This window comes from Ambystoma mexicanum, chromosome 11, assembly GCF_040938575.1.
Source record: "Ambystoma mexicanum isolate Mex_15411 chromosome 11, UKY_AmexF1_1, whole genome shotgun sequence".
In the NCBI taxonomy this organism is placed as follows: Eukaryota; Metazoa; Chordata; class Amphibia; order Caudata; family Ambystomatidae; genus Ambystoma; species Ambystoma mexicanum.
In genome coordinates this window covers 595,150,082-595,174,470 of record NC_090934.1, presented here as the reverse complement: position 1 = coordinate 595,174,470, position 24,389 = coordinate 595,150,082, and the positions used below count along the sequence as shown (strand labels likewise).

Sequence of the window (24,389 nt, the reverse complement as noted above, 5' to 3'; positions counted from 1 at the left end):
CACTATGGGAGAAACACTCTTACACAGGGATGAGCAAAGGGGATAAAGTGGTCATCATCAAGATATTGTTTTGTATTTAAAAACTTTTGACATGCATCTTTTATTTAAAAAAAGTATGTTGCCCTAAATTCCCCCCTCTGTATAAGTAAAAAGTGTAACTTACCAGGCTCTTCCCCATTGCCCAAGGTTAGCTTTTCCACCATTTGTCACAATTATGTTGCCTTTCTTAGAAGTCTTTGGTTCTTGGCCTTCACCACCCATCGTAAACTATAAGGAAGTAACAAAGATTGCCACTGTCATTATTTCTCAAAAGACAATCAACAATGCACCATGTTTCCAGCTCCGGCAACCCATTAAGGCTGGCAAGTATCCAGAGGCAAAATAGTTTGTTTATGCTGTCTGAAGATAAAAGGTGGAGCTTGCAATGTTGTCCGCTGTATTAACATAATACATATTATGTGTTTAGACATTTAGGCATTTATAGAGCGCACTAAGCGCTTGGGCATAAAAGCGCTAGTCACGGAAAAAAAGTTCAATAAACATTTACATAGTTACCAATGTTAATAGAGTTCACAAATGGGTCCATGTTTGAGGAGTACCTTGACACGAGAAAGTCTTAAGAAGATGTGCTGTCCAATGTGAAAAGCCAGGTTTTGAGATGTTTGCACAGGCCCAATATGAGGGTTCAGACCTTAGAGAAAGAGGGAGAGCATTCCAATTCTTGCAGGCAATCATCGGGAACTAAGGCCCCCTGATCTTTGCTTTTATATCTCGCAGTGGTGAGGCGATTCAAGTATGTGCAGTGGGTGGATCTGGCAGATTGAATTTTGTTGACCTGTGCGGATAGGCATTTGGGTGCGGTGTGCGAGATGCACTTGTAGTTGATCGCTATGGATTTTAAAAGAATGAGATCGCGGTTAGGCAGCCAGTGCTCGTTCCCTCTGATTGAGGAAATGTGATCTTTCTTCTGGATATTCAAGGCTGCTCTCAGGACATTGTTTTGGATAATTTGCAGCTTGTTGATGTTGTGGGCAATGGTGCCCGCGAATACAGAGTTGCAGTAATCTAACCTAGATCCTATTAGGGCTCTTGCAATGGTGATGCAGCTATCAGGGAGAGAAAGGGTCTGCAGGTGTTGATTAGCTTGGTTGAATAGGCTGCTGATGAGGCAACAGCCTTTACTTGTTTAGTTAAGCATAGGTTGGAGAAAAGATAGACTCTTAGGGTTTTCACTTCCTGAGATACTTGGATGGAAAGGTCGTTGATGATGAACGATCTGTAGGATGTGTCAAGTTTCATTAACTGGGCTCGAGAGCCGACCAGGAGCAGTTCAGTCTTCTCGGCATTGAGATAAAGTGAGTGGTGTGCCATCCAGACTTGGATGATGTGAAAGACTGCGTCAAGAGACTTAGTGTCTATGGTGTAGTCGCCTGAAATGGGAAGAAGTATCTGTGCGTCATCTGCGTAATTTGTGCAGGAGATGCCTTTGGAGTCCAAGAGGTCAAAAAGTGGTTTTGTGAAAATATTGTAGAGGATACACATGAACCTTGTGGGACGCCACAGGTGACTGGGGAAAGGTTGGGCCGAAGCAGTGGTTGAGAAAACTATCACAGTTCTGTTGGCGAGGAATGATGAGATCCAGGATATGGCTTCCTTTGAGAAGTTTGCTGCTATAAAGAGAGAGATGATTGCAAAGGATTTGGTGGTCGACTAGCTCAAAAGAAGCAGAGAGGTCAAGCAATAGCAGGAGAGCCATGTTGCCAGCGTCTTTAATGTCATCTAGTTGGGTTTTAAGATCTAAAAGGGCTGGTTCAGTGTTGTGGCCTGCCGAAACCCAGATTGGCCCAGGCCCAGGTTGTTATTGGATTCTAGGTGAGCTTGAATCTGTAGATAGGCTGCTCTATGTAAGATTTTGAGTAGAAAGGGGACCGTTGTGATGGGACGGTAGTTGGTGGGGATGTTTGGATCCAATGTGGGGTTCTTTAGGAGCGGTGGGACCTGGGCATCTTTGAGCTTGGTTGGGACTGTGTTGGTGGAGAAGGAGACATTGATGAGTGTGTAGATGAAGGGAGCCACGGATTCTGCGCATTCTTTGACGACTGAGGCAAGGCAGATGTCCCCTAGGCATCTAAATGGTTTAAGGCCTATACTGATTGTGATTATGTGATTACCTCTGGTTCGGTGATGGGTTTGAAGGAGAATGGGATTGGTCAAGGGAATATGTAAAGTCTGGTAAAGTCCCAGTAGAGATGAGTTTTGTTTTTTTTGGTGAAAGAATCTTTTTTTTGGAGGGATTCTTTTGAGCAATTGTCAGATGTGGGAAGGAACAAGTTACTTACCTGTAACTGTTGTTCTCCAGCATGGGTCTGGCATGGATTCACATGCTCATGAATATTCCCCGTCGTCAGGCTGGGAATCCTCGGTAAAGAAAAAACCAGTATCAGTTTCGTTTCTGATCTGTCTTTCGTAGTAATAACCAATCACTGGTCTCTGCTTCATACTGACCACAGCCAATGACTGCCCTCTACCTAAGCACCGCCTCTGGCAGCCATCTTCAGATTTGGAAGCACGTGAAGTGGCAGTATGACCAAGTGAAGAGCCGCAGAGGGGTAGGCGGGAGGGTTCGCATGTGAATCCATGCCAGACCCATGCTGGAGAACAACAGTTACAGGTAAGTAACTTGTTCCTTCTCCAGCATGGGGTCTGGCATGGATTCACATGCTCATGAATAAAGAATACATAGCAGTACACACATGCACAACCACGGGAGGTGGCAAAGGCTCAACATTAAGCATTACATCAAACTCAACATTAAGCATCTTACCTCCTCACCAGGCTCACCTCAGGCGAACAGGTTGCGCAGCACTGCTTGGCTGACCCTGGACTCCTCCCTGGAATCCCGATCGACGCAGTAGAATTTCGTGAAGGTGTGCGTCGACCTCCACGTAGCAGCCCTACATATGTCCAGCAGGGGCACACCAGAAAGGAACGCCGTGGTAGCTGCGATCGCTCTGGTGGAATGGGCTCTCGGACGGCCAGGCAGCGGTCGGTTTGCCAACCGATGACAGTACATGATACAGCCGGAGAGCCATCTGGAAATGGAAGCCTTCGAGAGAGCCAAGGGTTCGTTGAGATGGAAGTCCAACGGTACCTTGGGCATGAAGGAGGGGTGCGTCCTGAGCACTACCCTTGTGTCGTGAAAAGTCAAGTACGGGGCCTTGCAGGAAAGGGCCTAGATCTCTCCCACCCGTCGTGCGGAGGTGATGGCCACAAGAAACGCTGTTTTCCACGACAGAAACTTCAACGGGGCCGAGTGCAGAGCCTCGAACGGAGGTCCCATGAGCTTGGTCAGCACCACGTTGAGCTCCCACGCCGGGGCCGGAGCCTTCACCGGCGGGAACGATCTGAACAGTCCCTTCATGAACTCTTTCACCAGACGATGAGACCACAAGGACGTCCGCCCCGTGGTTCTGGTGTATCGGGAGATCGCATCAAGATGAATCTTGATGGACGCGTGTGCCAGTCCAGCTTCGGCCAGCGTCAGCAGGTACGGCAGTACCTGGGGAGCCGTAATCCGTAGAGGGTTAATCTTCTGTGCGTGGCACCAGACAGAGAACCTCTTCCATTTGTGTCCGTAGCATTTAAGAGTCGAGGACGCCCTAGCCTTTGCAAGAACCTCTCTGCAGTCGGCCGGTATGTCGTATCCTCCAAACTCTAGCGCTGCAGGAGCCAGGCCTGCAAGTTCAGCGATTTCGGGTCGTGGTGGAGGATGGCGCCTCCTTCCCTGGAGAGTAGATCCGCATCCACCGGCAGCCTGATTGGCGGGGACGCTGACAAGTCCAGAAGGTCCGGGAACCATATCTGCCTCGGCCACGCAGGTGCGACGAGGATCATCCTGCACCGTGACCTCTTGAGCCGGATTAGCAGTGGCAAAGGAGGGAACGCGTAGAGGAACAGGCCCTCCCAGGGGAACGAGAAAGCATCGCCCCTGCTCCTCGCCTGGGGAAACCTGCTGGCGAACCTCCGGCACTTGGAGTTCGTCGCCGTCGCGAACAGGTCGATCTGGGGTGTGCCCCACCGTCGGAAGAGGCGATCCACTAGATCCTGCCGCAGTTCCCACTCGTAGCACGAGCGCAGCTCCCTGCTGAGTGAGTCGGCGATGGTGTTTTTTATCCCCGCCAGATGAAACGGCACCAGAAACATCCTTTGGGCGACGGCCCAATGCCACAGGTCCTGCGCCTCCTTGGACAGTGCTGGGGACCTGGTTCCGCCCTGTTTCCGGATGTAAAACATGGTGGTGGTGTTGTCGGTGAAGATCCTCACCACCTTGCCCTTGAGGGACGGAAGGAAGGAACTGAGGGCCCAGAACACTGCACGGAGCTCCAGGACGTTGATATGGAGGGACTTCTCCGTCGGGAGCCAAAGGCCTCTCGCGTGCAGATTTTCGGTGTGCGCTCCCCACCCTTCCAGGGAGGCATCCGTGGTCACTGTCTCCTGGTGGTCTGGGGTCTGGAAGTCCATGCCCGCCGTCAGATGCGCGCGGGTGCCCCACCACCGGACCGCTCGGCAGAAACTCTCGTTGAGTGTGATCCTCTCCTCGAAGCCGCCCGTCGTTTGGATCCAGCGCGCGTCCAGGAACTCCTGAAACGGGCGCATCCGGAGCCTGCACATGGGAATGAGGTAGATGCAAGAAGACATCATTCCGAGGAGGGACTTGATGGACCTCACCTTGGCCGCGTCGGAAACCAACATCCGCTGTACCTTGCCCAGGATGGACCTGGTCCTTTCCTCCGACGGGGATGCCAGAAGGGACACTGTGTCGAGCTTCGCTCCCAGAAACAGTGCGTTTTGCGCGGGTACCAGGTGGGACTTGGCGTAGTTCACGGAGAATCCCAGGTCCGTGAGAAGTTGGACGGTCCTTGCCGTGTGTTCCACGGCGAGCTCCCTCGTCTTGGCTCGGATGAGCCAGTCGTCCAGGTAGGGGTAGACGTGGATCCCCTCGCGGCGCAGCTGCGCCGCCACCGGTGCAAGGCACTTGGTGAATACCCTGGGTGCCGACCGTAGTCCGAAGGGGAGGGCTTTGAACTGGTAGTGATGCCCTTGGACCACAAACCTGAGGAATTTTCAGTGCCCCTTTAGGCTGGGAATATGGAAGTAGGCATCCTCCAAATCCAACGACGACAGGAAGTCTCCTTCCTCCAGCTGACCCAGGACGTGCTGGAGGGTGACCATCCAGAACTTCTGCGCCTTGATGAACTTGTTCAGACGTCGCAGGTCTAGGATGGGGCGCCATCCTCCCGTCTTCTTCTTCACGAGGAAGTATCCCGAGTAAACTCCGGAGCCCCGAAGCCTCTTTGGAACGAGTTCGATGGCGCCCTTCCTGAGCATCGCCCTTACCTCCAGGAGAAGCTGAGGGACGTGAAGCTCTTTCCTGGCCACGGGGGGGACGCGCGGGCACCTTCTTTGAAACTCGAGCGCGTGGCCCCGGGCTAAGGCGTCCAGCACCCAACGGTCGGTGGAGATGGACTCCCACACGCTGACGAAGCTCGCCAGCCGGCCTCCCACCGGGGTGCTTCGGTGGGGGCCCGACCCCACGACCGGTTCAATCCTGTTTCGACGAGGCTTTGCCGCCTTGACCTCCTTGGCGACGACGGCGGGGTCCGCCAGACTTGCCTCGTCCCCTGTAGGCCTCCTGAGACGACGAGCGGGCCGCTTGACGGTAGGTGGAGAAACCGCCGCCGGAACCTTTGGAGGCGCCCTTGCCTCCGCTGCTCCGAAAGGGCGTCCGACATTGCTGCAGAACCCCCAGGGCCCGGGCCGTCTCAGTGTCCGCTTTAATGGCCTGAAGGGAATCGTCCACTGTTTTCCCAAACAGGTTGTTCCCATCGAACGGCATGTCCAGGACTCTGGTCTGTACGTCTTGACGGAAGTCCGTAGCCTTGAGCCATCCACGCCGCCTAAGGCACACGCCGTTGCCCAACTGGCGAAACCCAGTGTCGGCGATGTCTGTCGCAATAGTGATGGTGTGGTCCGATGCCACCTCACCTTCCTGTAGGATCTCCAGGGCATCCGCCCTCTTGTCGTCCGGTAGGAAGTCCAGCAGGGGAGCCAGTTTGTACCATAGCTCCCTGTCGTAGCGGGCCACGATAGCCAAGGCGTTGGCCGCTTTAATCGTCGTCGCTGCAGACGAGATGACCCTGCGTCCCATAGCGTCCAATTTCTTTCCCTCGCCGTCCGGTGGGGAAGTCGATGTGGAGGCCGCACCCCCGCCGCTTTCTTCCTGGCCGCCGCGGAGACGACGGAGTCCGGGGTAGGCTGCGCCCGGAGGCACAGGGGGGCCGCGTCCGGGACCCGGTACTTCTTCTCGTACCGGTCTCTTCTAGCTGGCGTCGTGGAAGGGTTCTTGAGGAGGGCGAGGCCCTCATCCCAAATGTCGTCCAGTAGAGGCACCGCGAGGACCGTCTTCCTCTTGGCCTCGCGCCGTTGATAAAGGAATCCTTCCTTTTTCTTCTCCTCAGGGCAGAGTTGGAAAAGCTCGGATGCCCTGGCGATCATGGAGTCGAACGATCCAATCTCGTCGGGCGGAGAAGCCCTGGTGGGAGGTAACGACGGTAGATCCTCGTCGTATACCTCGTCGTCCGTACCCGTCGCTGCCGTGTCAGTCCCTGTATCATCCCCTCGGGTGGACGGGGAGGAGGGCTGGACGGGGCGCGACGGCTGAAAAGGAGGTGGAGGGTGAATCCTTCTTTTCTTGGGCGGGGGAACACCAGAAGGTCCCGGTTCAGGATCCCCCGACGGGAGAGGTTCCTCCGTCGGCAACGGCAGTCTCGTCCTTATCTCTGAACATAAGGACTATATAGCCAACAAAATGTCCGCCGAGTTGTCTTGCGGCGCTGGCAGAGGGGAATCCGACGGGCGATCAGGGGCCCCGTCGGCACCCTCGACGATGTCGTCGTCACCTGCGTCGGGATCCATCCCGACGGGCCGGTCTTCTTCCACGCCAAGGCCGTGGCTTAAGACCTCGATCAGCTCTTCCTCCGAGGTTGAGGCCGAATCTACCACGACGCCCTGCCCCCCTTTTTCTTCCCCGCCGGGGATTTCACGGGGGTCCTATCGATGGGCACAAAAGAGGACTCCCTCCGAGGTGGCAGGGAGACTTTGAGCCCCGAGGTCGCCACCACTGGTGTAGCCTCCACAGGCTGAGCCAGGGCCGCCGCGACAGTTTCGATAGAGGACTTGGCCGGATGGATTAAGGCCTTCACCACCTTAGGTGCGCTCACCGCCTTATCCTTGGGGGAGGGGGGACACTGCCTCGCTCCCCCTCCGATGGGGCCTTCGAGCTCGACCGGGGCTTCTCCAGGAGCTTCGCCGGGTGCTCGCCCTTCCTCTTACCCGACCCAGAGCGTTGGCTCGTGGCTGAAGGTGCCGGGGAGGGTGCGCCCTGCCTGGCGCCCGTAGAGCCCGACCGTTCGGCGCTCCCGGTGCCAGCGGACTCGCGGTGCTTGGCCTTGTGTTGGACCCCCGTCGCCGGGGCGTCCTCAAAGGTCTTAGAAGACTGCTCGGATTTCTTCCTCTTCTTCTCGCCTGACGGGCTCTTCCCTTCGAGCCAGTTGGCGAGACGTTGATGGCGGTCCTTCATGGTCCGCTCTGACATATTGCCGCAAAACACACAGTCCTTCTCCACGTGCGTCTTGTCCTCATGTAAGCAGTAGAGACAAAAGGAGTGTTTGTCCTCCTTAAAGACGTTCTGCAGCTGGCATCCAGGGCAGACCCTGAACAGCTTTCCGGGCGTCGAGCTTCCCTTCTCCTGGGCCATGTCCGGGCCTGAGAAACTTCTGGAGTCCTCCAAAAGCGTAGCTCGACGAAATCTTCACCCTTGAGGGGCGCAGACGAATCCGACACGGGTCCCCGTTGATCGGATGGAGAGTCGGTGGAGCTTGAGGCTCTTTTGACCGAAAAAACAAAGTGTTTGAGAAAAAACGTGAAAAAATAGCACTAACGCTCGAGAGCAATAGCACGAGGATCCCAACACATGAACGTGCGGTAAAAACCTGAAGATGGCTGCCAGTGGCGGTGCTTAGGTAGAGGGCAGTCATTGGCTGTGGTCAGTATGACGCAGAGACCAGTGATTGGTTATTACTACGAAAGACAGATCAGAAACGAAACTGATACTGGTTTTTTCTTTACCGAGGATTCCCAGCCTGACGACGGGGAATATTCATGAGCATGTGAATCCATGCCAGACCCCATGCTGGAGAATGGGTGATTCCAGCTCTCGAAGGATGGTCAATAACTCTCTAGTGGATGTGTTAGCATTGTCTACACGTGTGTTGTATACGGAGCTTTTTGCATTGAGTATAGCTAATTTGTATTCTTTGGAGGTGACGAAGAGGACTTTGTTGGAGGTGGTCGGGTCGTTCTTCCACACGGTTTCTGCCGCTCAATTCTTAGTGCAGAGTACTTTGAGGACTTGGGTGATCAAAGCATTGAGTCGGGCGGGTAGTTTGAGTTTGTGTAAGCCAAGGAGAGCGATAGAGTTGATGGCTTGGCTTAAAGAGAGATTGTAGAGGTCTACCATAATGGATGGGTCAGTTGGTGCATTGTGAGTGCTGGCGTTTGCGATTAGCAGGATGCGTACTGGGGTAATATTCCTGGAATTTGTCAGTGCAGCTGGGAGTTGTGCCGGCATGGAGAGAAGGGGTGTCGCAGTCAGTATACTGAAACTGACGATATTGTGATCTGACCACGAGCACCGAGTATTGGCTGAGATAGACATGTCTGCAAGCCATTCGAGAATTCGACCTTTATTGTGCGTGGTGTTCAGGATATGTTGTGTGAAGCCTAGGGTCTCAAAGGTGTTTGCTAAAGCTAAGGCAATAAGGTCAGAGCTATCGTTTTTTGGTGTGTGGCTTAGTATTGTCTTAGAGGATTTGAGTGATGTCCTCGTCAAGGAACAGTAGTCGTCCTGGGGGATGATAGCAAAGGTGAATGGTGATGGTGTTGGTGTGAGATATGGGCAATTGTAAAGTTAATAGTTCGCCTGATGGATTTGGTTACTGTAACGGAAAAACTCGCAGCTGAAAAGACCGTAGGTGTTTTGACCAAAAATACGTTTTACCGTCAAGGTAAAATAACTCAAAATTAATACATTACCTCCCCCCGCACCACGTACTTACCTTGCGTGGCACACTTTGCTGTGTGCTGCCGACTCACTGTGCCCCTGCAACGCCTGTTCCCTTTCACTTCCATAATCGGGAACTGGCGACGCAGGGTCCTTTCCTTTTTTAATTGTTTTTTTAAAAAACTTTCCGGCAATGGCTGCCGGGGACACCCTCAAAGCCCCTGCTGACATGATAGTGAACAAGGATGCGGGGGACACTATAATGCCACTGAATGGGGGGATTTAGTCAAAAATTTGAGCCATTCAGAATTTTTACGAACGGCGGAAATTCAGTATTTTAAATACAGTCTTTTGGGGTCTTTTCAGCCTGATTGAATGGTTATGGGCATGGCTTCTTTTATGTTTAAGGAGTTTCTGGCTATGATGGCCACACCCCCACCTCTAGAGTCGGGTCTATTTTTGCGCAAGATGGAGTAGTTGCTAGGTATTTGAAGGGAGAGAGAAGTCCCTGAGGTAGCATGTAACCATGTTTCCGTTAAGGCTAGGAAGTCTAGGTTGTGGGAGGTAATCAGATCACATATATCGAGCGCATAGGCTGTGACAGAGCTGGCATTTATGAGTGGACATCTGGTAAGGGTGAACCCATGCTGGGTGGGTGTGGCAGAGGGGCAATTAGCTGAGTGGCATCTAGTAACAGGGTTCTGGGCATGTGTTGGTGTGGGTGGGAGTGTGGTAGTGTGCCGGTTCAAGGCAACCACTTGATTGAGGGATCAACTGTTAGATGGTGGTAGAGTGCAAAGGTTAGAAGTCGAATGACATGAAGTTACTGCGCCGACTACAGAGTGTTGGTGCCTGGCAAGGGTGGCTGCTGTGAGCCGGGGGTGCGGCCAGGGCTGTGTGGGGCAGCAGTGAGGGGGGGGGCCATGTGGTCAAGCACGGGGCAGTCATCTGTGTGAGATGGGCTAGAGGCAGTAGGTGTTTGATTGAGTTACTGTGGTCCTCGGCCGCTACTGAGCAGGTGCTCTGTGAGGCACATTGCTGGTGGGAATGCCGGGCACTTGAAGCTGCGGCAGGTGGGGTAATGAGGTGGCGCATGGCAGCATTAAGGACAAGGGTGCGGGCCTGGAAGCGTTTGTTGCATCACATATTAAAAGTATTTAATAACAAAGTTAGGCTGTGGTGACTGCCAGATATAAACATTTAAAAACAACATAGAAACAATACTCAATATTCCATGGATTCTCTCACACTCTCTCTCTTGAAACAGATCTTTGTGTAGCCTTATAGTTACTGATCCCTTACATTGCTTTAGTTAGGAATTGGCAAATCTAGTTCATACTACAATGTACAGAACAACTGAAAAATGGATAGGCATTCTGAAAAGCACAATGCCATTTCCACAAATACAGGCATTGCAATAAAGGATTTCATAAACGTGATTGTTCTGGAACTAAACCTGGCAGTACTACCAACCTGGGGTAATTCAGTTGAATCATTGGGGTTATTTAAAACACTGAGTTCTGGTAAGCCATTCAGAGCCATGTTCACCTCGCTATCTTCGGACTGGCGGCCACAGTTCAATGTGAAAATCTTACAAAGCCTGACTGATGTCTGCAGCCATATAAGCGAGGAGCAGGCTTTTGCATGAGTGCGCTTGTGTTAATTTCCAATTTAGCAGTTCACCACTTATATTTACTTCTGTAAGTATGTTTTGTTTCATCAAGTTTGCTAACTTCTCTTAAAACTCACAGAGTGTTTTTCAGTGGGGTTGCACCATTATAGAAATCAGGCCCAGTGTCTTGACTCCTTTGCGCTTGAAATTGCACTTTATAAAATAACGGAGATGCATTTTTTTAAAAAAACGTCTTCCTTTATCATTTTTAGTGCTTACATAGCAACAGAATCGAAACTCCCATTTCCCACCAGCAAACAAACGGAAGAAAAAAAAATTGAATCATTACATCCAAAACCAAGCACTGCCACAGCTGCTATTATAATGGACAGTAAATGACATGATCAGTTCACATCCCGCATCAACCACAAGTAAAACTGTTGACCCATACAGTAAATGCCCCTTACCCCCTCCCTGCTCTTCCCACTTCAAGCCAGATCCCAAGGGCACATGCCATTCCTGAAATCCCACAGACCCCCCCTTGGGAGCTGCCCTGCGGACACGTGTTATGCTACTCCACCTCGCCATCGGAATCTCCTGCTACCATGATCATATAGGACCTTAATGGATCCCAATAGACCCTTAGTCTGCTTGTAGTGGGTAGCCTTGATGCATAGTAAGTTTCACGACTCTCACAGTTATTCAAACAGTTCAACCAATCTTGCACGCTGGGCGCTATTTCCCCCCCCCCATGATTTTGCAATCAACGACCATGCCACAATGGAGGCCATACCCAATAGTATCCTCTCAGCCCTGAATCCCGTGTCAACCATCGATAGCAACTATGTTATGGGGGAATCTAGTGGGTGTTCGGGAACCATCTGTCCCATGATCCTTCTGATGTGTTCCCAGAAGGGGCATTTATGCATGCAGTCCCACACCACGTGCAAAAAATCAGCAGGGTCCTCAGGACATCTATTGCACTTGGCTGATCCATCAGAGTAATACCTCTGCAACCGGGACAGGGTGCAATAAATCTGATGCATAAAGTGGGCCAATCGGAGCCTATTGTTCAGTGACAATCTGCAGGTCTGCATACATATTTGTTTCAACAGATATTGTGGGGTACAACCAGATAAGTTTGGGCGCTGTGGTTGGAAATTGGGACGTGTCCTGACGCTAGAATATTTCAGACAGCTGCAGACGAAGGCACTGTTAGGCTACCCCCTGCCTATTATTGTACTATGATAAACCACTATGTGCCAATATCTATGCGCTTGTTCACAGTATGTCTTTGTTGACAAATATCAATTCCGGGTTTCTAACACCGTTCCATTTATTAGTATGGATTCAAACAAATTATTGCAACAGTCCTGCCTTCTGCCGACACGTTTTACGACCGATGTGGTCTTTTTCAAGGCAACATTTCAGAATTAACAACCTAATTCTCCAATTCAATGTGACAGTGGTTGTTCCATGAGTCCAGAAAAAACAATATTAGTGTTTCCATGACATAAACCCATTGTGGTGTTAACATAATCAAGAAACATTTGTTTCCCTTGCATTTTTGAAAGTTCCCTCCACAGTGATGTCTCCCACTTTTCTCTAAATGTAGTCTTTTTATCTGCCTTCTGTAGTTTAATGAGCTTATACAAGGAGGACACGAGTTTAGTATATCCGGGAGGGTCAATAACAAATTGGACTGGGGGGACACTGCTGGTGCCTCCGGGTAGCTAGGCCACATTGCGCTAAGCGGCTCCCTCAGTCTAAAGTATAACAGCATGGTTATGGCATTGCAGTCCTCGCCTTCCTTCATGAGGTTGCATGTAATGAATCTCCCATCCTGTATCATATCCCCCACTGTATTCACACCCAACCTCTGAAAGTGGTGCCTGAAGACCTTTTTGTGTGAAATCTACACACCGTGTCTATTGTAAAATGCAAATCAGGAGCAAACAACTCTCTGCGCCCCCCCCCATCATCATCACCCGCTTACACGCTCTACGTGTGGCGTCGACAGGTTGTATATCCTCCTCTCAACCACTCTCCACCTTCCCCACAATGCCCCCTGCACATCCTCCGGCTGTGTCACTGCTTTCTCCAATTTAGCATGTGGAAAGTCTGGGGAGGGGTGCCACCACCAAACTATACATTGTATTTGAGCAGACAAGTAGTAGGCATATAAATCGGGATATACCAGCCCCCCTTTCTCAAATGGTTGGGTCAGGATGTCTTACGAAAACCTGGCCTGTCCTCCAGCCAAGTTTAGTCTTACCATCATGCTCTTTAATCGTGTCCAGAACATGGCCGGGGGTACTACTGGAACATTACTGAGAATATGCAATTTAAGGAGCACTACCATCTTGGCAAGCGAGATCTGTGCCGCCTGCAACAACGGGAGGAGGATCCACGCTTCTACCTTGTACTCTAGCTGTTCCAACGCCTTCACGTAATTATCAACATATAGAGAGGATGGGGCAGTAGTTACCATGATACCCAAATAACATACTCCTTGAGGGCACCACTTAAAACATTCCCCAATGTCTTCTCCTTGGGCCGCCGCCGCCGCCGTCAGCGGCAACACCTCCAACTTAGACCAATTTATTCCTAATCCGGAGAGTTCATCAAAGCAGCAGATCTCGTGAACCAGTGGTCGTAGGTTGTGTTTGGTATTTTTGATGTCTAAGAGCATGTCATTCACGTAAAGAGAAATGGTTGAGACATGTGAATACATATAAACACGTCTGTGAGCATGTTACTCCCTTATGTAGCAGGCCAAAGGCTCAATCGCTAAGACTAAAAGTATAAGGGAGAAGGGACACCCCTACCTGGTGCCCCTAGTGGACCTAATATGGTCTGAAACCACCTGGTTGGTTAGCACTTCGGCCCTAGGTGCTGTGCAAAGAAGCCAGGCCCATTGAAGAAAAACCAGCCTCAGCCCTGCTCTCCGCAAAACTTCAAACAGAAAAGGCAACTCAATGGAATCAAAAGCCACGACGATTCGAACCTCAGCACCAATATTGTGCATCAGAGCGAACAGGTGCTATAAATTGTTCTGGATAGACTGCGCAGGAATAAAGCCCACCTGGTCCGGCAGGACCAGGGTCAGCATTTGTGGCAGTAACCTATCCACCAGCAACTTAGCAATCATTTTATTATCAGTATTTATTAAGGATAGAGGCCTGTAGGAGACGCACTTTGGGGGTCTTAGTTGGCCTTCAAAAGGACCATCCCCAGGGCAGTCCTAACAGTTTCGGGTAACACCCCTGACACCAACGAGGATTCATGTATACTGCACAGATGAGGCACCAGGCGATCTGCATATTCCTTATACATCTCTGCAGCAATATCATCTATCCCAGGGGCCTTGCCATTAGGGAGAGACGTTATCACACAGTGCATTTCCTCCTCAGATGGAGGCTCATTCAGAACGTTAGCCTGCGCACGGTCCAACCAACGCAAGGCCACTGTCATGGCTGGGGTTGTGGGGAGTACATCTGCTTTGGATGCTGCATACAATGACAATGAGCCAACCAGGAAGACACCCAAAGTGTGTGGGCTGAAACATCAATTGGCCAGAAAACACACCTACAGCCCTACAGGCTTCTTCTTTGACCCATTGCAGGAAGAACATCTACGGCACTACATTTGCCTGGGCCACTCAGGCCAAGGACTACAGCATGCCGACCATGTTGGACATGCCGCGTCATCGCGCACGCACCACAACGCAATCACTGGGCTTGCACTCGAGACGCTGAGCTGATCAGAGATATCCTCGAGAGCTCCGGTATTGAGAACAAGTGCGAGGGGCCACACCCCATCGGAGAAGTTCACCAGCCCATCGCCAGACCTCAGATAAGTCCCTCAGCACTGACAGTGCTTTGGGGAATCGAGGAGGCGCAGGGGGCCGCATCCCACTGGAGAATACTGGCCCCTGCACATACCAAAGTTAAGTGAGGGAAAGACGGCGCATATCACGCTCGCCACGCAAAGCGAAACCAGCACCTAAATTGAGCGCAATACTAACTAACCCATAACTAACCAGCTCTAGATCAGTGGAATGCCCGTGGCAGTTGGCATAGACTGCATTGTGACTGTGTATGTAGAGTTGTACTAACATACTAATGCGTGACTTTCGCCGCTTGCAGCGCCACAGTAAACAACTGTGCAGTGTTGCAAAGACTGGACTGGGGGAAGCGGGCTAACAGTAAGGTTTGCTGGAGCAACGAGACACTCCACCTGACGTACAGCACCAAAGCTTAGTGTCTTTCTGTTTATGACATGCTATTGTCTTGCATTGTCCAAGTATACTGATGTTCATACACCCTGTCAGACAAGGGGTGAGAGTGATATGTTAGGTTATGTGTGTTGGCTACCAATCCCTCTCCATGGAGCCTTGTATGCATGTGTGTGATCCAGTGTATTGTGTGGTTTACAAAAGTCATAGCGCTGCCTGGAACCTGTGCAAGAGACTTGGGTGGCAGCCAACTAGCATCAGAGCCTGATTTTACCCTGTACCCATCCATAACCTCTCCCTAACCCTATTTCCGGTACCCCCAGTACCCACTACCTATCTAACCAGCGAGATCCTAACCTTCTTTCCCCACCGGGGTTGCAGTGCCTTGTGTTACTCTAAATCACATGTCCCGAGACTGTGGTGAGGGTAGTTGGTTCGCGCTACTCCGCTGCAGTGAACCGTGAAGCCCTGTCAGCCTCCTTATCCAGAAATTGCCCAATCTCGTCACAAGCCTGGGGTTTGGGAGGAACATAAACGATCATAGTAATCGCGAAGATGGAATTGATCACCTTAAGGTCTCTAACCAGCGTCACTGTAGTATCCGTGATCTCAAGGATAGACCCCTGCTGCCGTACCCCCTTTACCGGCCAGGCCACAGTACGGCTGGGCCGGTTGCCTTCCCCATAAGCAGCGGTGGCTATCGGATCCCACAGAAATCTCTCTTCTCTACAGACCATCAATGCATACCCCCCCACCTCTTCTCCCGCAGTGAATTCTCCATCTCAGGATCATCGCACACCAACTGCTGATGTTCCAGACTTTTGATCACCCCCTCAAATCATGTCAGATTTGTATGGATTGATTGCAGGACCCCAACCTCCTTAGAGATATATCAGCCCCTAATATTTACTTTAAATGCTTCCCAGGTTATTCTCGGGTCTGGTATCGAGCCCACATTCGTTTGGAAAAAGGTCTGTATATCTTTCTCGTTTTCGTCCCTGAAGCCAGCGTCCTCCAGAGCGCGCCTCCTAAATAGCCATCTAAGCGCACAACAGGCATGTGCTGGCCTAGAAAAGGAGATCAACACAGGGGAGTGGTTGGACAGTGTCCAAGGCAGAATATTTTCTGTAATCAGAGACCTAGCTATATCCACAGTCACCATAACGTATCTATTATAGATGTACTATTGTGTATCCCAGAATAGAACAAGTATTCTCTAGCCATGGGGTTGCAAAACCGCCAGGCGTCAGTCAGATTGTTGTATTCTTCAATGTTCCCCCATGTCACCACGGCTTTCAGGAGCGCATGTTGAACTCTGGATGACTGATCAAGAGCCAACGATAAGACAATATTAAAATCTCCAGCCCAGACCCAAGGGTATAACCATATTTAATACATAGGCAGGAAGGATACACTGCTAGAAAAACATACGAGGCAAACATGAGGCAAAAGTTATTCATACTTGTCAAATAGCCGGGGTCTTGATTAATTTCTTGAACTTGTTGAAGGAGTGTTTGTTTCTAAAGTGTGCAGGGAGAGAGTTACAGTACAGAGTACTGAGGCTGTGATGCTGAAGCTGACACCACCTACTCTTTTGCTCTTAAAACAGGGGGTTGTGAGCAGGGTAACTGCGCTAGATCTGAGCAAACGCACTGGCACATTGATGGCAATGCAACTGTTGAGATGGTAGGGGGCTTCTTGGTGGATGCATCAGTGAGCGATGGACAGTGTTTTAAAATCCACCCTTGCTTTGAAGGAGAGCCAGTGGGGTTCACGTCTGATGGCTGTAATGTGGTTGGAGCGTTTTAAGCCAAGGACAGCACAGAGGGCTTTATTTTGGAGAAGTTGTAGCTTGGGCATGTTCATGGTTGAGGTGCCCATGAGGAGGGCATTACAGTAATCGAGCTTACAAAGGATCAGAGCATGTGCCAGTGTGAGGCAGTTGAAGGGGGAGAGGAATTTTCTACTTAGCAAGATTGAGCCGTGCAGTGTAGGCTGTGGAGGATTCTATGGTTTTTATTTGTTTGAGGACAGGAATGGAGGAGCCATCAATACGGATAGAGAAGGAGGCTTCTAGATGCTTAAATCGGTGTGGTGAGCCAATGAGGAGGAGCTCCGTTTTATTATTATTAAGGCATAGGTTGTGGGTGGCTATCCAATTTTGGATAGTGCTGTAGACAGAGTTGATAGTGGCAGAGTCAGTGGTATGGTCACCTAAGATGGGAATGAGAATGTGGGTGTCGTTTCCAAAATTGGTGTAAATGATTTCCCTAGAATCAAGCAGGTTAGGGAGGGGTTTAGTGTACATGTTATACCGTGTGGGGGAAAGGCAAGATCCTTGCGGGACGCCCAGCGGTGCAGGTATAGGGTCGGCTGAGATTTGCCAATGAATACTCCTGTGGTGCGATCACTCAGGAAGGATTTAATCCAGGCGGTGGCTTTGCGGGAGAAGAACAAGTTACTTCTTACCTTGTGACGTTCTTTCGACGGGATGTTCCTCCGACGTATTCCTCATCTTAGATATCTCCTTCCAGCTCTGCTGGCCTCGGAAAAATTTTTCTCTAGAGGGCGCTGCACGTCGACGTCCTCCGAGTCGATGTCCTTCGACAGCCGCCGTATCGACGTCGACGTCATCCTGCCTATAAAGGCCGCGCGCAGCGTCCATTGCTCAGTTCCGTTTTGTAGCCCACAATAATACTTTCTGGACTAACTAATCACCCTGAAGGAGCGTAAGCTGCAACAACAAGGGAAGTAGAACTGCGGGGATGGATGGGAGGGTCGATGAGGAATACGTCGGAGGAACATCCCGTCGAAAGAATGTTACAAGGTAAGAAGTAACTTGTTCTTCGAAGGGATTGTGTCCTCCGACGTATTCCTCATCTTAGATAGGCTCCCATAGCAGTATTCTATTATCGGAGGAGGGAGTACTGACTTCACGCTGTCTTCTATTGATGAATAGAATGCAGTACAGCCCTTCCAAACCTAGTCTCTTGACTGGAGGAGGAATCCAGATTGTAAAAACGTGTAAAGGTATGGACAGACGACCATGTAGCGGCCGCACATATGTCTTTAACCGGCACGCCTCTTTTGAGGGCCGATGAAGCTGCAATACCTCTGGTCGAGTGAGCCCTAACGTTTTGAGGGGGCTCCTTCCCTGCCAGTTTATAACATTCCAGAATGGCTAGAATGATCCATCTGGAAATGGTCTGCTTAGTTATTGGTAACCCCAGCTTGTGACCTGTGTAACCTACAAACAGCTGGTCTGCCTGTCTTATCCTGGCTAGTCTACTAATGTAAAAACTTAAAGCCCTCCTAGGGTCTAGCCTGTGTAACCTCTCTTCCTCTTTCCCCGGGTGAGGAGGAGGATAGAAAGATGGTAGGGTAATCTTCTGAGTGATATGGAATTCAGAAACCACCTTTGGGAGGAAATTAGGCTTCACTTGCAGGACAACTTTGTCTTTGTGAATTATAGTATGAGGGGGTTTACAAGAAAGAGCTTGTAATTCGCTCATCCTTCTAGCAGATGTAAGTGCTATTAATAAAACAGTTTTAAGGGTAAGGAATCTTAACGAACAAGAATGGAGAGGTTCGAAAGGTGTACCCATCAGGAAAGTTAGTACTAAGTTTAAATCCCATAGGGGAACTTGGAATGGTCTTGGGGGATAAACATTGGTTAACCCCTTTAGAAACTGTATTACCAAGGGTAATTTGAAATAGGATGGTTCTTCCGCAGTACGCTTAAAGATGGATAGCGCTGCGAGGTAGCCCTTAATGGTGCCAACTTGAAGGCCTGAATTTGCCAAATATAGTAGGAAGGACAAAACCATTGGTGTACCACATGAAAAAGGGTTGATATTCTGTTCTCTACACCAGCTGCAAAATCTGTTCCAACGGCAGCGGTATAAAGACTTTGTTGCTGGCCTCCTTGCCGAAAGCAACACTTCCATAACATCATCAGGGAGGTCCCAATCCTTGTACCTCAGCCTTTCAGAAGCCAAGCGTGAAGGTTGAGGGTTTTGATGTCTGGATGGAGAACCTGACCTCCCTTCTGTGAGAGTAGATTCTCTCTGAGTGGAAGTCGAATTGGAGGGCAGATGGACAAGTCTAGAAGGTCCGGGTACCACGTTCTCCTGGCCGAATCCGGGGCAATTAGGATCATGGTTCGCCGGAATCTTCTCAACCTCCTGATCATTTGAGGAATGACAGGGACCGGTGGGAACGCGTACAGAAGCGGAAACTCCCAGTCCACTATGAACGCGTCTCCCAGAGCTCCTCTCGGGGGAAATTCCCTTGAGCAGAACAGGTCGCATTTCCTGTTTAGGCTGGTGGCGAACAGATCTACCTGAGGGGTTCCCCAAAGGGCGAAGATCTCTTGAAGGACTTCCTGAGCTAGCTCCCACTCATGGGAGACTGTGTTCTGCCTGCTCAGAGCGTCCGCTGTCAAGTTCTTCTCTCCGGCTAGGTGAACTGCCGATAGAGAGATTCCTTCTTGGATTGCCCAAAACCAGAGCTGCATCGCCTCTTTGCACAGGGGTAGTGATCCTACGCCTCCTCTTTTGTTGAGGTAATGCATGGCCACCGTGTTGTCCGTCATTATCAGGATGTTCTTCCCTTGTACAGCTGGCAGGAACGCCTTCAGCGCAAGTCTGATGGCTCTCAGCTCTAACAGGTTGATGTGTAGTCTGGACTCCGATGGAGACCAACGACCGCTGATGGTCAAGTCGTTGGCTTGGGCTCCCCACCCCGTGAGTGAGGCATCCGTGACTACTGTTATCTCCGGCCAGGGTTGCCAAAACTGTTCTCCTTTCAGAATGTTCTCCTGACAGGCCCACCACTGAAGGTCTCGAGCCACCCTGCCGGGAACCTGAAGAAGATCTGTCATTCTCCCTGAGAATTGTGACCACTGAGTCCTCAGTACCCACTGGAGGGATCTCATTCTCAGGCGAGCCTCTGGCACTTGGAAAATGCAGGATGCCATGAGGCCTAGCAACCTCAAAAAGTCGAAGGCTGGGAGACGTTGGGCATGCTGGAACTTGGTAACCATCTGTAGAATATCTTGAGCCCTCACCTCTGGTGGCGAGGCTTTTCCCAGGGAAGTATCCAGGATCGCTCCTATGAACTGGTGTCTCTGCGATTGTATCATTTGTGACTTCTTTAAATTGAGGGAGAAGCCCAGTCTGTGAAGGAAGTGGCACACGTGATTTAGCTGGATCTGAGCTTGTTCCGGAGAAACAGCCCTGATCAACCAATCGTCCAGGTAGGGGTAGACGTGAATCTCTTCCCTCCTTAGACTTGCAGCCACTACTGACATTAACTTGGTGAAGACCCTCGGGGCGGAGGTCAGCCCAAATGGCAGCACTCGAAATTGATAGTGAGAGTTGCCAATTGCGAACCTCAGGTATTTCCTGTGTTTGAGATGGATAGGCACATGGAAATAAGCGTCCTGAAGGTCCAGAGATACCAACCAGTCCTGGAACTGAAGGGCCTGGAGGATCTGAGAAAGAGTGACCATCTTGAATTTGTCTTTTCTGAGGAATTTGTTCAATTCTCGCAAGTCCAAGATGGGTCTCATTCCTCCGTCTTTCTTTGGAATGAGAAAGTAAGGGGAGTACCAGCCCTTGTTCCTCTCCGCTACAGGTACCGGTTCTATGGCACCTTTCTCTAGCAGGTCCCAAATTTCCTGCAAGAGGAGCGGATCTGGAGCTTTCTGAGAGCTGATCCCCGGTGGGTGACTCTGAGGTATACGTAGGAAAGGCAGGCAGTAACCTTGAGCAACTGTTTCCAATGCCCAAGCATCTGACGTGATAGCCTGCCATACCGTCAGATGTTGAGTCAACCTGCCTCCTACAGGTGTCCTGTGAGGGAAGTCCTCAGAGTGGTTTTGGGGCGGCTGATGCAGATGCTGATGGTAAAGAGGCACCTGCTGTTGCTGCGGCTTTTGAATATCTACCCAGTCCACCTCGGGTAGTTCTTCTTTGACCCCTTTGAGCCGGTCGTCCTCTACCTCTTCCGAATGCGGAGTAGAAGCGAAAGGACTTGCCCCTCGCAGAGGTTCCTGTGGGACGAAAAGGAGTCTGACGGATTGCAGCTCCTAGGGATTTTGCTGCTGCTTTTGAAGTTTGCAGTTTCTCTAAACTGTCATCCGCCTTTTTCCCGAACAAAGAAGAGCCATCGAATGGCATGTTCAAGAGCCTGGCTTGCACATCTGGGGCAAAACCTGACTTTCTCAACCAAGCGAATCTCCTGGTTGATGTACTTGCCGCCATTGCTCTGCTGATACTGTCAGCCGAATCAATGCCCGTCTGGAGGGATTCGCACATAACGTCTTTACCGTCCTGTATAATATTCAGGAAAGCATCCCTTTCTTCTCCCTCCGGGATGCAATCAGCCGCTGTAGAAGCACACTCCCAAAGTGTATGGCTGAACCTAGCAAGGGTGCAAGTAGCATTAACAGATTTTAACGCCATGCTACATGCTGAAAAGACTTTCTTTGCCATAGCATCATATTTTTTATCGTCCCTGTTCTGTGGGACGGTAGGATAAGCCGTCTTGACATCGGTAGAGGATGCTGCCTGTACCACCAGACTTTCTGGGGATGGGTGTTTAGACAAAAACTCTGGGTCTGTAGAAGATACCCTGTACTTTGTAGACAGTTTTTTTATTTACTGCTGGTACTACATCTGGGGTTTCCCAGTTTGTCATGATCTTTCTCTGAAGAGCTTTATGAAAAGGCACCACAGGATCCTCCTGTGGGCCTTTGTCAAGAATATACGTGAGGTCATCTTGTTGGAAAGATTGTGAAGGTGCAGACCACCCCATGAACTCTGTAATCCTGGCCATTAAGGCTCTGTAGGGGGTTTCAGCATGCTCCCCCGGGTCTGGTTTAGCAAACTCCATCTCAGGGGAAGTGTCTAACCCACTTGCCTCATGTAAAGAATCATGAAGATCCTTTAATCTGCGCTCTTCAGAGGAAAATTCCTCTCTAACTGGGGTTACAGGTCCCTGTAACTCAAATGTGTCTTCCTGTTCAGACAAATCACCCTCTTCTAAAATTGAGGATATAGTTCTCAATTGTTCTGAACTCATAAAGGGAGTAAATCCCATTTCCAAGGCAGAGGGTGCCGAACTTGTCATTATTGGCCTCGAAAACGTCGATGTCGTCGACGCCGACGTCGAAGGCTTCGAGCGTGGCGTCGAAAACAAAGGCGGAGGCCTCGAAGACCTCGACAGAATTGGAATTTTACTCGACAATATCGAAGCCATCGACGTCGAGGGCCTGGGGATAGTCACTGGATGTGTGGTAACCGTGACTTTTCTTGGCGTCGACGCCGGTGTCGAAGCCGGCGTCGAGTCGACAGACCCATGTGTCGAAGGTCCCTTCGACCTCGACGTCGACGGAACCTTCGTCGACGGCGTCGACGGAACCTTCGAGGAAGGTTTGGAGGTCATAGTCCTGCTCTAGGGTTCGAGACGCGCTCGAGAGGTTTCTTTCGCCGGGTACTGCGACTCGCTGCGTTTTTTTTTACCTTCGGGTCTTTCGACCAGAGCATCGCTCTCGGCAGTCTTCGAGGGGGTCGAGGCCGCGTTCTCGAAGACGCTCATCATATTTTTTCGGAATTCCTCCCATTCAGCCCGGGAACTATGTTTCGTGGGGCAAGGGATTCTTTTTGGCGAAACAGAGGAAGAGGAAGACGGAGAAGGGGATCTTCGACGTCTCCTCTTCGAGTGCTTCGATCTCGAGGAGTGATGAGACCCACTCCGAGACCTGGAGCGCGAATGGTGACGAGGAGACGAATGTCTCGACTTCGTCGACGAAGAAGAAGCTTTAAAAGTCTTACCTTTCTCCAGCTTCCCCCTACGCTCCTTCATGGCCTTAGCTGTCATGGACATACAGTCCTCGCACACCGAACAATGGTGTTCAGCTCCCAAACACCACAGACAAATTCTGTGAGGATCGGTCAACGACATCTTTTTCCCACAATCTCGACATTTCTTGAAGCCGGATCGAGGAGTTGTCGGTTCCGACGAGGAAGCCATCGAGTACGGATCGAATAACTCGAGGTAAATAGGATTAATCTGACTAAGAACTGAGCAACGGTATTCTGAGGCACTGAGTAAGCGCGGAAAAACGGAACTGAGCAACGGACGCTGCGTGCGGCCTTTATAGGCAGGATGACGTCGACGTCGATACGGCGGCTGTCGAAGGACATCGACTCGGAGGACGTTGACGCGCAACGCCCTCTAGAGAAAAAATTTTCCGAGGCCAGCAGAGCTGGAAGGAGATATCTAAGATGAGGAATACGTCGGAGGACACAATCCCTTCGCAGTGTAACGCTGGCTGAGGTGGAGACAAAGTTAGGTTGAATGCTCCAGAGAGATCTAGCAGGAGGAGGATGGGTAGTTTGCCTGATTCCCGAAAGGAGTCCATTTGCATTTTAAGGTCCAGCAAGGCAGTTTCCGTACTATGCTTGGGACGGAAGACGGACTGCCGTTTGTCAAGCTGGTGGTTTTGTTCTAGGTGTTGTTGGACTTGGAAGTAGGATGGGCGGTCCAGAATTTTGAGGAGGAAGGGCACTATAGTGATGGGATGGATATTAGTGGGGATGGCAGGGTCAAGGGTTTTTTTTTCAGCAAGTGTGTGAACCAGGCAGATTTGATGTTGGAGGGTACTAAGAAGTTCATGAATAATGAGTTGGCAAATTCTGTGATGATAGGGGCTAACGGGGTAGCACAAAGTTTAACTAGATGAGCTGCACAATTCCCAGCACTCTTTTACAGCATCTCTTTCCTCTAGAAGAACTCTCAAAAGTACAGATGGCCTAAATGAGTTCTCTTATTTTATTTAGTATTTGTAGAATGTCTTTACCATTGGTCTGATCGCAAAGTGCTATGGGTCGAACGCCCTCGGGGACCGTAGTCCAGGTCAGGGAATGTGTGCAGCTAGACTGAGTTGTGGATAGCTGCATGGGGAGAGAGGGAAAGCGCCAAGAATCACAAGAATAGGCCCAAATAGAACCAGTGTACAGCTCAAGCAGAAAGTCTGTGGTATTCATAGTCACATTTTGAAGTTTTACCTTGCCTTTTTCATAAACGCAGCCAAGAAACCGTGTATTAAGAAACAGAAACCATTTGATGGAATAATTCAAACCTATTGGGGTGCAGAGGTAGATTCCAAGATGGCCGCCGCAGCTTGAGGACGTGTTTGTTCCTCTCTCCCCCTCCAGAAGCTAACGGGAGCAGCATGAATTAACTCAATTTTGGTGAAAATCCCTGATTTAGCTGCAGAACTGAAGCTAAAGACAGAGTTTCTCCTGGTAGGGAGCTAGAAGAATTCAATGTGTAGTAAACTACTCAATGGAAGAGCTTAAGTTATGGCCTGATACACTTAAAGCAAAGGATATAATCAGGTTCTGACTGGC

General features: G+C 50.4%; 1 protein-coding gene across 1 annotated transcript in view; it reads right to left on the bottom strand.

The window, feature by feature from the left end:
- The window catches only part of DHCR7 (7-dehydrocholesterol reductase), a 256,158-nt gene that overhangs the window by 192,148 nt on the left and 39,621 nt on the right, over positions 1–24,389 (bottom strand). Inside the window, exon 2 of the mRNA XM_069623455.1 lies at positions 164–267. Within this exon, the coding sequence (XP_069479556.1) occupies positions 164–261 (98 nt within the window). The 5' untranslated portion in view covers positions 262–267. The remainder of the gene's footprint in view (positions 1–163; positions 268–24,389) is intronic.